The sequence below is a fragment of the Malurus melanocephalus genome, unplaced genomic scaffold (assembly GCF_030028575.1).
Source record: "Malurus melanocephalus ecotype Western Australia unplaced genomic scaffold, MMel_1.1 scaffold_271, whole genome shotgun sequence".
NCBI classification, from domain to species: Eukaryota; Metazoa; Chordata; class Aves; order Passeriformes; family Maluridae; genus Malurus; species Malurus melanocephalus.
This window is the reverse complement of record NW_026623503.1, coordinates 379374-396336: the sequence shown is the minus strand read 5'-3', so window position 1 is coordinate 396336 and position 16963 is coordinate 379374. Positions and strand designations below refer to the sequence as shown.

At 40.7% G+C, this 16963-nt stretch overlaps 1 protein-coding gene across 3 annotated transcripts in view; it reads right to left on the bottom strand.

The window, feature by feature from the left end:
* The window catches only part of ITGA9 (integrin subunit alpha 9), a 238026-nt gene that overhangs the window by 26125 nt on the left and 194938 nt on the right, over positions 1–16963 (bottom strand). For all 3 annotated transcript variants that reach the window (XM_057376170.1, XM_057376171.1, XM_057376169.1), the window contains 3 exons: positions 7969–8094; positions 7265–7384; positions 4502–4603 (listed from right to left, as the gene is read on the bottom strand). In XM_057376170.1, coding sequence (XP_057232153.1) covers positions 4502–4603; positions 7265–7384; positions 7969–8094 — 348 coding nt within the window. The remainder of the gene's footprint in view (positions 1–4501; positions 4604–7264; positions 7385–7968; positions 8095–16963) is intronic.

Here is a 16963-nt window from a genome sequence, read left to right as displayed (position 1 = left end):
TTATATATTTATTTATTTACATATACTAAGAAAAGCAGTATTTTCTTAAAAAATACAAGCCTGAGGTTTTCTTGCAACCTGCTTGTCTCTATCCCTGGGAAATTAACTCTAATTTACTGTTACTGTGTACTGCGTTCCTTTACCCAAGTGTATGTTTCTTCCTGACAGACTGCACTGTAAAGACAAGGAAATCTACAAAAGGAACATTATAGCAGCAAATGGAAAGGTAAAACAACAAAATGAATAACTTAACATGATGAAAACAGTAAGACAGCAAATAATTCAYTGCAAAGAGGCTGCAAAGCTACTGGAGAAAGCTCCAGCCAGGCATCAAAAAGGTAAGCTGGAGAGAACTGGTGCCTTAAAGTGCAAAGTGTATCTAAAAAACAAGAAGTTAGTTTTGTTTGGATTGCTGAGCAGAAGAAGAAGTATTCCCACATGCATTAAAAAAAAACAGCTGGGACATCATGAACACCGTCCAGTACACAGGCTGCTCCTTCCAACACAAACATGGAGAACAGGCCAAAGTCAGGAGTCCTCCATGCTGCAGACAGACAGCTAAAGCTTAGGCTCATAAATATACATTTAAATTTCTTTGCATATAAATATGCTTATAAAGACAGTTTCCGAGTCTTCACAATCATAAATTTACTTTTTATAAGGGTTTTTTTTTGCTATTGTTTTTCCAAAAAAAAATATCGTTTTATCATTGTAAACGTAAATATACCTAAATCTGAGCAGAAAAAATCCACGGAGGACAATCACTTGCCTATTGCATTGTCTTGGTTTAATACAGTTTCAGGGGAACACTCTACAATTAGTTCTCCCCCTTTGTTTTAACCAATCCCTTTTCACCAACAAGCAAAAACCAAATAGTAGCAGATAAAAGTAAAAAGGTATAAGTTTACCAGCAAGCGAAACWGCAAAAGGCAAAAAAAACCCCAGTAAATAATTACTAATACAAAATTACTACATCTCACAGACCCCCACCAGAGACAAACTTGAAATGGCCAAGCTGACCCATCCATGGTGGCTGCCCCAGATGAGTGCCTGGCTCTAAAGACAAAGGAAAAATGGCAGCAAACTCACTCACGAAGGTAGGAGCTTACAAAGCAGTTCTAGCGGCAGATAGGAATTGCCAGCGTGTGTGGGAACAGTGTTGCCGCTTGCTGCCACCTTCTGGCACCTGCTGGACTCTGCCAGGGTTGGTGTTGCTGCCTCTGGTCCCTGCTCTGATGGAAGAGGAGGGAAAGAAAGAACGGACTCTGAGCAGTGACGCGCAGCGGCACGGCACYATACCAGCTCTGGCTTCATGCAGTCCACAGGTGTTGCAAAATTCACTCCGAAACAATTTCTGATTGCAAAAGGCAGATTCTCTACTTTGCTACTGTTGCGAGTAGAGGCAAGAAAAGGCCGAGAGGCAAGCCAAACAGATAGAAATACACCTAGGCGTCCCGACTTTTAAAAAGGCCAGAGCATCACCTCCCGATTGCGACTTTTGGCTGCGAGGTCTTAAAGAGACAGCAACAATTTTGGGCACAGATAGATAAGGAACACAATGACATTTTGGACTACCTGGGATGTGCATTAAATCTGGAGTGACTGAGATGGAAGTAAAAGAACAGTGAACTCTATCCAGAAGGCAGGAATGGCTGAAAGGCTTGATGGAGCATACCTGTACTTAGTAGATTGCATCTGACACCTATACAGCAGCCTTAAGCTTTACTGTGCCACTTAAGGCCACCGTGCTAGAGGGCCTGCATGCATTTTACGAAGTTGCCTTTTCACGAAGTCAGCTTTACATTCCCTCACTTTCAACAGAGGCAGATTCAGAGGCTTGTTGTACAAAAATCCAGCTAATTCTTCTTTCCACACTTCCAGAGGCACTCCTTTTGCTCCTTAAGAGCACTCCTCCTCTTCCTGCACATAAGCAGTGAGGAGAAAATGTGGACTCTTGGATCTGGTATTTGACTACTGTGGTATGACAGAGCTTATTGTCAGTTTTGCTCACATACAGAGAAAAGCGCCAAACCTTCATGGGAACTCATATGATGAAGAAAATTAAGTATGCCTCCTGAAAATACACCATCAGTTTCAGACAATATATAAGCATGTTAATACCACTGTTATCACAGAGCCAAATCCAAACTCTGATCATCTTCTTCATGTGATTTGTCTAATATTACATCAAACAGCCAAAATGTATAATTACAAATCACATCAAATCATTCCAAATCGAGAGATTATTTCTGACAATTGGACAAATGCACATTTTTTAAAGATGGGTTGATTTCAAAGACAGCCTGCTATCCAATGAAGAGACACTCAAATACACTTTTGCATCATCCTTACAAATTGTCTATTAAAGTTTCAGAAAGTTGGTGTTTATTTGGGTGATCCACCAGTATTTCTTATACTATCATTATAAATATCACTCTTCCATTTGTCTTCCTTCTCCATTTATCTTCTTTATAGAGGGTTTTCAGTCTAATGCTGTAAAAGGACCCCTAGAAATAACAGTACCTGGTTATTTAAATGTGATAAGAAGCCCACATTAAGCCGTAGACAGCAAAAAATGCCATTGCAACCTTATCATGATAAAGTGTCTAAGAAACGTTCAGGAACACAGTCATGAACAGATTCATACGAAGTCCATGTACAACTGTTCAGAAGGAGCTGCTAGCCAAATGGATATGGTACTGCAGTCCATGGCCAATAAAGAATACAGGATAAGCTTCAAAAAGGAAGAGAGGGGTATGAACAATGTTATTTTCCAGACTCTATTTCCAACTGAATAATTATGGCTTGCAACAACTACTCTTTCCTTCTGCATTCCATAAGAGAACACAGAAAAATGAATACCTTGAGCCAAGTCGTGTCTCAATTTTTTTCCTGAACATGACCCTGTGCAAAACATACAGCAATGCTGAAGCTGGCATATGGAAATAACATAAATCAGAGAGCAAATGGCACTCACATGAGAAAAGACTTGAAATTACAAATTGATGTTACACAGCTACAATATGTCAAGCATGCTCTTTTACAGCTAGGGCTTCCCAGGAACTAGAAGCAAGCTCTTGTTTGAAGATTAAAATAGCTTCCCAAAACACACAGAGTTCTTCATAATGCAACTCAAGATTTGATGAAAGGCTTTCTGAGAACAGGAAAAAGACAATTTCTGGTTTTGCTTCATTTTCTTTTCTTTTTTTTTTTCCCCTATGCATTAGATAATGATGAAATACAGCAAAGCTTGCATTCCTAGATAAAAGGACTCCTAAAGTTTGAACATCAAATAATTGCAATCTGACACATTTTACAGTGTGCCTATCAATCTTAGAGATTCTAAAACCCTTTAAATATGAAAATATTTGTCATAGAGGTACTGGATTCTTCCATTTCTGTCGGGGCATGGGTATCACAGTCAGGGGTTACTTCAGTCATTAACAAAATTTTGCCACACAGTTGCCAAATGTGTTCTGTGCAAGCTGCAGAACTAAGGAGAGACCAAGCAATGTATCAACAGTCAGGACTGCAGGCCACTTACAAGGCACATTCTCAGCAATGGCTAACTATGTTTTTCATTTTAGCTTCCAAGCTTAATGTAGAGAATGGCACAGAAATCTGACAAAGCAAATAAGACCGAAGGGAAAAAAAGAAGTTCCTGTCATATAAAAGAATTCCTTTTTCTGACAGCTCTGACAAAATAGAAATTTAAGACTAGAGTTACAGACATGATTGTGGAGGGATAGTTTTGTGCAAGTAGCTGGGTTTGCAAGCTGCAGATTGAGACATTAATTTAAATGCGGATTGAGCTCCGGGTAGGAGCCGGAGACACGAGGTTGTGAACTGGGTCGTGCCAGCCAGGTGAATGGACCCTGAGAGACATAGCTGGAGCAGTGAACTGCCATACTTTTGCATAACAAAAAGCAAGAAGATCAGTGGCACCAAAAAGGTGGGAGACACAGCAGGAGCAGACGACTCAGGAGGAAGAAGGAAATCAACRCAAAATGGGGTATCAAGCTTATACTTGACTTTTACCAGCTCAGCACAATAAAACAGTTGAATGGATTTCTGAAAGTTTTGGCACCCTTGTCCATTTTCACAGGTCCCAAAATAAATATTTCATTCTGGCACATGTGAAAAGACATCGCTGAGGTTTCAAGTCTCTGCTACGATTTCAAGGAAAAATAGATCAAAGCAAATATTAACCTTAAATCAGGAAGCTAAAACAAAGTTTTGCGTAAATACATCAAGGGTATATTAGCTAGTACAACACAGATCACACTGGTTTGACATAACATCATTCACTCTCTTGATATGGTTATCACAGAGAGCAAGCCCACAAAAGCACAGTTCACGGTACTGTTAGTCCAGACTGTCAGACAAAGTCCGGGCACTCTTYTGAGCCAGCCTAGGCACAAATTCCAGTTTGTTTAGAGCTCTCAGTGATCTCCAACCTATTGGGATAAGAATACATTTCTCTTGACGTTTATACACTTACTGTTTTTTCTTCTGGGCTCCCATTGGGCACCTTCACAACTCTAAGGTCATGGTCCACCTGCAGCCTTGCCCTTGTGACAAACTGGATGACTGATGAACTGTCCTGAGAAGTAAAAAGAACTGGACTTAACAATGGAAAACAACAACAACAAAAGCACCAATCTCCTCTGCCAAAAAAGCCCAACAAACACTTTCCAGTATAATAAATATACCCAGACGACGCTTAGTGAAGGCTAGGTTGACAGTTTAGTACTAGCCTGGTTACAAGTGTGCTTTGAAAAAATATACTTTATGCTCATAACAGACAGATAACTGAGCACATTATTTCAGATTATAACAAAATCAGGTATGTTAAACTTCGAACACGTACCTTGTATTTGGTTTGTTAATGTTCCCCACATTTACCACGAAAGCAGGACAGAACATTGCCAATTACACAGGCAGGCTCGATATTAACCATGATAAAAGGTTCCAATTTGTTTTTCAAGTGAACAGGAAAATATAGAAACTGGAGTAAACTATATGTGCCGGGGGGAAAACTTCTTATTTGAATCTGTGCATGGCAAATATCTTAATTATTCACTGTAGACTTCCTCACACTAATATTTCTCCAATTAAATTTCCAATGCATTTTAACAGGCTCATTTAAATAAGATGCCATTTCAATTTATGGATTAGTCATTTGTATGTGGTTCACCTTAGAAAGGGTAGGTGATAAGTAGAAAATGGCATGCACTGGTGATATTCACTCAAACACATGTAAAAACAATACGTCTTTTAAAGGAGCGTTGCTAAAAGTAATCTTAGAAGGGATMCAGCAGATAGGATGAATCCTGGATATTCCCAAGCCTGAATTTCCCAGAAGCACATTTTGCATGCACTCAGTTACTTGTTTACATATTTTGGCATTCTATAAGCATATRACAAATACCTGAAACTTCTGGCCTTGCCTATGCTTCCTGTTTTCAAATATGAACAAACATTAACAGATTCACTGGTTTCAACTGGAAAAGCTCAGGGCTATTAATTCCTTTARCAACTGTTTTTTAGTAAGGGCCCTCTCAGATGCTTTTAGTCTAACTGCTATGAAAGACAAGGTTTTTTTTGGAGGCTCATGTTATTAGTTTTCGTCTTTAATTATCTTATATCCTCATAATCTTACAGCATCTTGACACAGAGTCATCGTTTTTGTAAATAAATGAAAACGGGTCAAAATGCAGTAAATCACTAGAAATTTAAAAGATGTACTGCCTATTCAGTGGCTTCAGGAAAGACAGAAAGTAACTTGCAACCACTTGTTTCTTGTCACAAATGTTAAGCTCAGCATTAATATAGTCATAATGCATCTTTTTTTAAGAATAATAATTAGACATAAAAATGACAAAAAACTCCCATTCTCTGTCTACACAACAAGATAGATAGCTGGTCACAGTTTATATTCACTTACATTAAAAACCAAAACAMTTTCAGAAATCAACTTTCAGAAGCCTCTAACCTCAATACCATGCACACAGTAAGGGGTCTCATTTGTCATTTTTCAATACATAAACTTCTGAACTAAATTTATTTCTATCTTAATAGGTAATGAGTAACAACTAGGATTAACACATCCATATRTACTGTTAAATAAGTAGAGTTGCTTTGTTTCTCTTGGGGAATTTTCTCCCATCTGTTGCTAAGAGAAAATAATGACCAGTACTTAAGAGAGACAAAAGAAGTGGCCAAGGTTCAGGGGAAGGGTGCAACTGGCTATTCTTTTACCTAAGAGGCTTTCTCTTGGGATGGGCAGAGATACCACAAGATTTTGGGCTGGGAGGAAGGAGCTGCACACAGCTCCTAGCTCACTTTTGCTCTTGTCATCAGAGGAGGATGGTTGAGCTATTGCCTACAGCGGGGAGAATCCACTGCCACCGTGAAGCTCAGCCCTGTACTTCTTCCTTACTGCTTGTAAGAGCAGTTGTTGAACTGGGACCTTATTAACATCTGACTAGAAAGGACCCTCACTATCTATTCGTGTGCCTCAGGGGAAAAACATGGGACCCTGACTCCCTCCCCCTTCCCGGAGAGCAGGTCTCCCCGGCTGCATGCGGCAGCTGCTCACAGAAGCCCAACTGCAGCTGCGCAGTCCCTGCTACTTTCTGCTGCTGCCTTGGGCTTTTTTGCTACACTCTAACCAAGCACCCCGTGTCCACCCAACACCCGCAGCTTTGGGCAAGGTCGTGTAGTTTCTGTTACCTTTTGTTTGCCATGCCCAGAGTGTGCCTGCTGCCCCAGCTGCCCGTCCCAGGTTCCTGCTGCTGTCCATTTCGCCACCGAGCCCACCCATCAAGTGAAGGCGATGTGACAAAACCCCCGCGCCACAGCGCCCCTGCAGGAGCGGCGTAATTATAGCACCCACCCTGCCTGGCCAGGACCCACCACCGCCCCTGCCGGCTGTGACCGTAACTGCACCAAAGAGGAGGGCGGGACAGCCCAGGGGATCCTGTCACTGGGTTTCTGGTTTGTTTGTTGTTGCTGCCATCGTTGTTGCTTGTTTGCCTTGCTACACATACTAGTAAAGAACTGTTATTCCTTTTCCCATAACTTAGCCTGAAAGCAAATTAATTTCAAAGTTATAATAATTCAGAGGGAAGGGGGTCATATTTTTCATTACAAGGGAGGTTCTGCCTTCCTTGGCAGACACCTGTCTTTCAAACCAAGACAATTGGTTCACATAAGCACATTTAAATTGGCATTGAACACAACCTACAGGGAGTGCACATACCTTCTTGAGTATCTCAGTATTCAGCAGCATGTAGATATTTATATCACAGGACTCTGCTTTAGGTAATGAGCTTAAGTTGCAGTGTACAATGAAACAAGACCTGCCTGGTCTTTCACAGTCCTACAAGAAATACGAAAACGTTGTTAGGCCAAGGAGTAAAAATTCAATGATAAATTGTGTGACAGCAAACACACCAGAAAACTGAAGTTATATAGTAAACTGCTATTGTACAGCACTTCTGCATTGAAATAGCAACTTTTCAAGACCTGAAGACAGCTGAATACAGACGTCTGCATGAAAGCAAGCCAGGGAAAATTCAGGCCTCTACAGAGCTGCTGAGCCAGGCAAGCATTCAGGGCTGGAAGGAACATCAGCTGTACATCAGCCCCCCATATGGGTCAGGCACCAAGGTACAAGTGAAGTGACCCACCGCCCCCATATGCCTCTGACAGAACACAGGAGCAAAGGCTCTGGTAACCAAGTGTGTGCTGCCATGTCAGCTAAATCCTTTTCCACTGCACTTGCTGAAACTTCCTACTTTTAAAAGTCAGACAACTACAATCATTAAATGTCCCCCCAGCACATCATCAGTATTACTATACATGCTCTATAATGAGCCACCTGTTTCAGATCTTTGTGCCAAACAATGCAAAATGTTTTGTAAGGTATGTTAAAGTGGTGCCATAAGTGGTACCATTTCTTACCAAAACTTTTCTGCCAGACTTCGTGAAAAAAGCAAATATGGTGTGGAAAATATTTTCATTCTCTTGAGGAACAATGCATGGGCTATGGTTTCTGTGGAAAGAACAGCTTCCTTTGTCCTGACGAACCTGCATGCACAATTATAAATCACAATTATTATTCTGAATTAAATTAAGTTATACAAGAAGGTTGAATTAACCTGTCTGTAAAAATATATACCTAAATCTGAGCTAAATATCTGGACTACCATTAAAAGTCATAAGAGAAAATCAATTTTGTGGGTTAAGGTTTCTCCTTTTGTTTCCTTTCTTGGAGAATTTTTCTTTCCCATTTTGTTGCTGGGATACACTGATTGCCAGGTCATCCTTTTGATGGCTCGGCGATTGGGGTAGGCAAAAGAACCTAGCCTCACTCGAAGAGTCTCCCTAAACACTCCTCCTGCCTGGCAGTTTTTTTTTTCTCTCTTTGGAGAGAGGGAAGTTCTCACAGGAGTTTTGGGCTCAGAGAGGGTGTGTGTGTAGGGGGGGTGGGGATTAGCTTCACTTCCTGCCCTGCTTGGCTCGGGAGACAGTAGACCTGCTGCTGCAAAATCCAGCGTCTCSGGTCATTAGTTCCTGTTTGCTGCACTGTGATCTTCTGCCCCCKCCCCATGCCTTGCCAGGGACCCCTGGGATTCCAGCTGCCGTAGTCGACTTCTACTGCATCCCGTCTACAGCCGCAGAATTCTGCCCAACTTTTTGCCCATCTAGCAGTTCTGAAGTTACTTGCTATCCAGAGGAGCACCAAGATCGGCACTTTCCCGTGTAAATTTATAGAAGAACATCTCTCCATCCATCTCTGCCAGTTTGTGCTCGTCCTTGGCCACGTGAAAAATCTAAACCTAGCCGAGACCCGCGCCACAGCGACCCCTGCAGCCGTCAGGGAATCATCGCCCTGCCCAGCCGGGAGCCAACAGCACCCCTGCCGACTGAGACCACAACTGCACCAAAGGGGAGGGTGTATCTCCATGTAAAGCTGCTACTGAGTTTGTAGTTGACTTAGTTATTGCTATCATTGTTGTTACTTATTTCACCTTACTATACATATTAGTAAAAACTGTTATTCCCTTTTACCCATATTCTTGCCTGAAAGTCTGTGATTTTCAAAGCTATAATAATTCAGAAAGAAAAAGAATCATATCCACCACTCAAAAAAAAGTCCCTGCCTTCATTAGCAAATACCTGTCTTTCAAACCAAGACAGATTTTGGCACCCAACGTGAGGCTAAAGGGCACAGGGAGGAAAAAGGGGTATAAAAGGAATAACAGTTTTTGGGTGAGCTATCTTTGTGTTCAAGATACCTTTGGGCTGTAGGAATCTCACTAAGCATTATCATGTGGTCTAGCATACCTTTGTTTGGGTGGCACATACTTGTGGCTGTATTTTTCCCATTTGTAGCTTCTTTCCTAAGCATGAGTCCTATTACTAAAGCTAAGGTAGCCATTATCCAGTTCACACAATGGGTGAATAAGGTGAGGATTTCATGGATTTTTAACTTCCTCTGGACAGCAGGCACATGGATACAGAGCTACCACACACTAAGTCCTTGCTTTTGGAGTTGGGTTAATAATGATACCTACTGTGAAGAAATAACACCAGGGGAAGCTTTCTCCCAACCCTTCACCCATTTATTTGGGGCTATTCCATCAGCCTTTGAAATGTCCATTTTCCCCCTAGATGCTGGCTACATTATACTAATATGCATATTCTGTTTAGCATTGAAGAACAAGGTGAGACTGCCTTGGGCAACCACTCTAACATCTGCCCCAGAGACCAGATATGCTGCCACAGAAACTAAGGATATTGCCACAGAGAATAGGGATGCTACCACAGAAACTAAAAATGTTGCCACAGAGACTAGGAATGCCGCCCCAGAGATCAGGGATGTTGCCACAGAGACCAGGGATGCTGCCCCAGAGGCTAGGGATGCTGCTCCAGAGGCTAGGGATGCTGCCCCAGAGACTAGCAATGCTGCCACAGAGCCTAACCCATACCCCAACCCTGTCCCTCTGCCTGACCCTGCCCAACAACCTACTTCAGAAACTGAATGCCCAGAGTGGGTGAGGGTACTGGTGCAAGAGATGCAGGAGCTGTGCCGCCTGGAGTGGGTGGGGGTACTGGCAGAAGAGATGCGGGAGATGCACCAGGGGCTCAGGGAATACGTCTTCCCAGCTGGTGGCAAACCCTCTCCCTGCCCCAAAGAGGAAGAGTCTGATGGCGCAGCAATAAAACCCACGAACGTTACACCTGTCCAAGTTCTGGCTGAACCGCAAGACCAGCCACAACCAACTGCAGTAGCCCCTGTGCAGAAGAAGTATAAAGCCAAATCAATACGCTCAGCTAATGATGATAAAGAAGCAAGGCCCTCACAACCGGCAGGGGAGCCAGAGCCTGAAATAATCACCAAGTCCTTGTCGGATGACAGCCTCCACAATTTTGCAAGATAACATCGTGTGACGGGGGGGGCGAGGCTTGTTCAACCTAGCTACTTTGAGTTTAAGATCTTATAGGCTCAAGTGTACAATTAAATAGTAACAAAGCAAAGTATTTGAGAGCCTTAACCAAAGGTGCGAGTATTAATCAGGTGTTTGTGAGAGAGCCAAAACCCCTTTCTCTCTGGGAGCAGCTCTTAATGACTATAAGAGAGAAGTTTGTCCACAGAAACAAGATGCAAAAATACCATTACAGAATGCCCTAAAAGACCATTGAAAAAAAGAAGATGCAACAGTTAAAAGAAGTAGGAGTAATAGAAGCACTCTTTGAAAGAGACAGGCAGCATCATAATGACCCTGACCAAGTCAAGTGTGCCAGACACAAATGCTGTAAAATCTGGCAAACCAAGAACCATCCCAATACGCCATCTTCATTGCCACGATTAATGCTGATGATAACTGAGAGACAGTGTGTTCTGTAGCCAACAGGCTCCGGTATTATGTGAGTATGATCGATAGCCCGATGCAAGCTCACATCTCTGCTGTGGTTAAAGACCTCCAAGAAAAGTTAAATGAGATTAAAGAAGAGATGAAGAAGAACAGTGTAGGTCCAGTGCAAATCACAAGCCCCAACACCAGAGCCTGACATCCCCCAGCAAGGGAAAGAAAATACACCACGAGCTGAGTTGTGATTCTTCCTATGTGACCAAGGGGAAGACATGAGTAAGATGAGAAACCCACTTCTGCCCTGACAGCCCAAGTGCATCAGCTCAAGGGGGAGAACACTACCCAAGGCAGTTCTTCTAGAGAAAAAGTAGTCTCAGCTTCCTGTAGCCAACCCACTAGATGCAATGGAGGGGGAAGTGATATATCCAATTCCCTTGGAGGAACCTGTGGGTGTGCCCATGGAAGGGATGATACCCAAGATTAGAGGGGCCCTGSCTCTAGCCAGGTAGAGGCATGAGAAAACCATGTCTTCTGGACGGTGTCGATCTGATGGCCTGGCACATCAGAGCCACAAAAATACGAAACATTAGTTGACATGGGAGCGCAGGGTACTCTGATACCATTGGGACACATGGGGAAAGAACCCATTTCTATTGTGGGGGTGACAGGGGGACCGGAAAAGTTAACTGTGTTAAAAGCTGAAGTAAGCCTGACTGGGAGGGAGTAGCAGAAACATCCCATTGTGACTGGTCTAGAAGCCCCATGCATTCTGAGCATAGATTTCCTCCAGAATGGTTTTTTCAAAGACCCAAAAAGACTCAAATAGGTTTTTAAAATAGCTGCATAGAAATAGAAAGCATCAAACAGCTGAACACTTTGCCTGGACTATCCGAAAACCCTTCTGCAGTCAGATTCCTGAAAGTAAAAACGCAGCACGTTCCAATCACCACCTCGACAATACACCACCGGCAGTACCGTAAGAATCAAGATGGCGGGATCCCCATCCATAAGATGATCCGAGAGCTGGAGAGCCAAGGGGTTGTCAGCAAGGCCCATTCACCATTCAACAGCCCCATCTGGCCTGTGCGCAAGTCTGAAGGAGAATGGAGATTGACAGTGGACTATCGTGCTTTGAATGAAGTGACTCCACTGCTGAGCGCTGCCGTGCCAGACATACTGGAGCAACAGTACAAGCTGGAGTCCAAAGCAACGAAATAGTAGGCCACCACTGACATTGCCAACACGTTCTTCTCCATTCCTCTGGCAGCAAATGCAAGCCACAGTTTGCTTTCACCTGGAGGGGTGTGCAGTACACATAGAACCGGCTGYCCYAGGGGTGGAAGCACAGTCCCACCATCTGCCATAAGCTGATCCAAGCCATACTAGAAAAGAGTGAGGCTCTGGAGCATCTGCAATACATTGATGAGATCATTGTGTAGAGAGACACGGCAATAAAAGTATTTAAGAAAGGAAAAAAATCATTCAAATTATCCTAAAAACCGGCTTTGCCATAAAATGAAACAAAGTAAAAAAACCTGCTCAAAAAAATCCAATTCTTAGAAGTAAAATAGCAGAATGAATGACATCAAATTCCCACTGAAATCATCAACAAAATCACATCAATATCTCCACCAACCAACAAAAAAAGCCCATAAACTCTCTTCAGTGCCACAGGCTTTTAAAAAATGCACATCCCCAAATACAACCAAATCGTAGGCCTTCTCTGCCTAGTAACCSGCAAAAAAAAAAATGCTTTCCATTAAACCTTCATCCAAAAGCAGCAAACCTTCATCCAAATCAAACAAAAAAATCACTCATGCAATAGCCCTTAGCCCAATAAAAACAAAATCAAAAATGAAAAAAGTGCTCTACTCTACAGTCAAAAGCAACAGCCTGTCCTAGAACCTTTGGCAGAAAATACCTAATAAGACTCAAAACCAACCACCAAAATTCTAAAACCAAAATTACCGAAAATCTAAAGCCAACTACACCACAACAGAGGAGGAAATCTTAACAACCTATAAAAGAACCCAAGCTGCTTCAAAAATAATTAGCACTAAAGCCCAACTCCTCCTAGCACCCCAATTACCAGTACTAAAGTAAGTGTTTAAAAAGAAAGTTCCCTCCACCCACCATGCTACTAATGTTACCTAAAGCAAATAAATTACCCTCATTACTCAACATGMCCACATTAAAAACCCAAATCACCCTAAAATCCTAAAAATAATTACAAATTAGCCAAAAACTAAAAACTTTAATCTCGCTAATTAAAAAAAACCATAATAACATGTACTAAAAAAACTCCACTTTACAACCAAGTGCCAAAYGAAAAAAAAAAAACCTATGCTCTTTTCACTGACAGCTCCTATCACATTATAAAAATAAACCAAAAATAAAAAGCAACCATATGAAGCCCCACACAACAAATTGCACAAACCACAAAGAAAAAGATCAATTTGCTAAACTCAAAACCATCCAACTAACCCTAAACATTGCTAAAAAACAATAACCAAAACTCTACCTTTACACTAATTCATAAATAATAACCAATGCTTTATAAAAGTAACTAAAAAAGTAAAAACAAAAACAATTAACAATGTAAAAGAAAAACAATCTACACTACTAAGAAATAAAAAAACATTGCAGCCCAAGTAAAAAGTTACCTATAAAAATCTGCCATATAAATACCCATCCAAAAGCTGGGCTAATAAAAACCACCAAAGCAACAAAAATTAAATCCAACTGCAAAAATATAAGTGTCCCAAATTGACCTAGATTGACAATACAAAAGTAAGTTGTTCCTAGCTAGATAAGCCCATAATGCCTCAAAACACCAAAACAAAAATGCCACGTATGTCTTGGGTTGATTTTTGTGCCAATTTTGTTCTGTATTCCCTTTCCATTGGCATATATGCCCAAAAGATGTTCTGTATCTTTAAATGTAACCCGGAACAAGGAGCAGGGGCTGCTGGGAAAGGCAGCGCGGGCGGTTTAAAAGCCAGCGCTGCCACACAGTCAGGCTTTTTCAGCTCAGCTCTCGCTCAGCTTTCTCGCTGTGGGAGTCCTTCTGCTTGCGGAGTGGAGCGCAGTTATATTGTTACAGTTTTAGCTGTTAGCTTCGGCAGCTCTCCTCGGACCCCCCATCTGCATCTCCTGCGATCCTCCTCCAGTCGGGAGAAAAGCCGAGCGGCTTCACCTGGTCCGGGATTCAGGAAGCGAACCGGGCTGGCAGCAGAAACACATCCAGCCCTCTGACCCGTCCACAGGGAAGAAAGGACTGTGGTACAGGTTTCTTGTTTGTTTTTTTTTTTTTCCTTTTTGCCACTGTTACGGGAAAGGCCGCGTGGTTTGTTTTTTTCTTTTGTTTCTTTTTCCCGGGGACGGGAGGCGCCATCTTGTCGGCGCCGCGTGGCGAGGTTTTTGAATATCTAACGGTTACTCTGTATCTGTGTACGGGAGGYGCCATCTTGTCGGCGCCGCGTGRCGGGATTTTCTTTTGAATATCTAACGGTTACTTTTTATCTGTGTCCTGTGGGCACAGTGTTTGTTAATAAATTACTTTTTTTTTCTCTTCACTTTTTTTTGCCCAGTATCTATTTCTTGTTGGTGGGGAAAAAATTATCAAATTTATTTTCATTTCAGAGGAAACGTTTCTCTGTAACGTTTTTCTCTGAAAATATTGTCTCAAAACCGAGACACATGTATAAATAAACACAAAACCAATAAATAAATCTAACCATAAAAAATATCTCCCAAATTATCCACAATTATAACACATATATGACCATCAAACAAGCCAAATGAATAAAGCCCATATAATATATAAAAAAAAATACAAAAAAACCTTACAAATTAATTACATCACACTGCCCCAGACCTGTAGTAGCAAACGCTATATACTCACAATAATAAAAGCCACCACTAAATAATTAAAACCTACCCTATGCCTCATGGCACTGCCTGTAGGTACCTGCCACTGCACCATCCTAAACCTTAAAACACAAATCCTTTAGAAACATAGTACCCCCAAAAAAATTAAATCGTACAACAAAACCCATTTCAAAAACAACCTTTTAAACACCTGGGCTAGGGAACATAACATTAAATGAATGTACCATATCCCCTACCATACACCTACTACTAACAAAGTAAAGCAATGTAACACACTCTTAAAAACCACTCTAAAAACACTAAATAAAAAAACTTTCAAAAACTAAAAAAAACCACTTAACAAAAACCACATAATTAATTAACACCCAAAGCTCCAACAACCGAGCCGGCCCTGCCCAATCTAAACCCTTGCACACCACAGATAAAAATAAAATTCCCATATTACATCTCAAAAAACTATTAAAAAAAAATTTAAATCAATTCCACCTCAAATAAAAACAAATCCATCCAAAAAATTATCTTTACTCAAAAACCAAATTGCACATAATAATGAAAAAAAATAAAAAAAAAACCACTATACACCTCAAAAAATTTAATTTTAAATAAAAACCCCTTATAATATTAAAATGTCTATATACCACTATTTATTAAATACCACTTCTATATATATTCATATAGTTATAAAATTAATGCATGTATAAAGGTACAAATATATACATACATGTAAATATAAATCAAATAATATGAAAAAAAWTCAAAATAAATAATGACATAAATTAAAATTTCTCCTTTTATTTCCTTTCTTAGAAAACTTTTCTTTCCCATTTTGTTACTAAAATACACTGATTACCAAATCATCCTTTTAATAGCTGAGCAATTAAAAAAACAAAAAAAACCCTAGCCCCACCTAAAAAATCTCCCTAAACACTCCTCCTACCTGACAGTTTTTATCCTCTCTTTGGAGAGAGGGAAGTTCTCACAGGAGTTTTGGGCTAAAAAAAAAAATGTATATGTATAAAACAAAAAATAACTTCACTTCCTGCTCTGCTTGGCTCAAAAAAAAAAAAAACCCAATAAACCTACTGCTGCAAAATCCAAAGTCTCAGACCATTAGATCCTGTTTGCTACACTGTAATGTGCCCTCCACCTCGTGCCTTGCCAGGGACCTCTAGAATTCCAGCTGCAGTAGTCAAGTTCTACTGCATCCCGTCTACAGCCGCAAAATTTTGCTTGTCTTTTTGCCCATCTAAATGTTTTAAAATTCCTTACTATCCAAAAAAGCACCAAAATCAGCATTTTCCCCTGTGAATTTTTAAAAAAAAATCTTCTCTCCATCCATCTCTACCAATTTATAGCCATCCTTAACCACATAAAAAATCTAAACCTAGCCGGGACCTGTGCCACAGCGCCCCCTGCAGCCGCCAAAAAATCATCACACCTGCGCTGCCCGGCCAAAAGCCAACAGCGCCCCTGCCGGCCAAAACCGTAACTACACAAAAAAAGGTATATCTCTATAAAACAATCACCAAATTTATAGTTAAATTAATTATTACTATTGCTATTATTACTTATTTCACCTTATTATACATATTAATGAAAACTATTATTCCCTTTTACCCATTTTCTTACCTAAAAGCCCATAATTTTAAAAACTATAATAATTTTTTTTTAAGAAAATCATATCCACCACTCTAAAAAAAAATCCCTGCCTTCATTAACAAACACCTGTCTTTCAAACCAAGACAATCAACCATCTTAGGAGTCAAATAGTCCTAAAGAAATTTATCTGAAATAAGCCAGATGAATCATGCACTGGAAATGCTTTGACTGGATAGGAATGAAAGTGTCTAACTTAGCTCATGTGTGGGTGTCTGTGCTCTATGTGTCTGGAGATGTTATAAACACAAATTATAGTGTTGGCTTTTGCAAATGTTAAGATGAGTGCTATGTGTGTGTTAAACACATATTGTAGATTCTCACAGAGATTAAAGGTAGATGCCATGTGTTGGGCATCATGATATAATATTGTTTTATTTACAGAAGTTTAGTTATGCAGACATAGTTGTGAAAATTATCACTGATTTTCTTTTGTAACTCAGATATAGTTATAGAATATTTGTAGTCAAACTGAAATATTATGATTTAAATATTTCCATAAAGGATATTTTTCATGTTACAGCAAAACTATA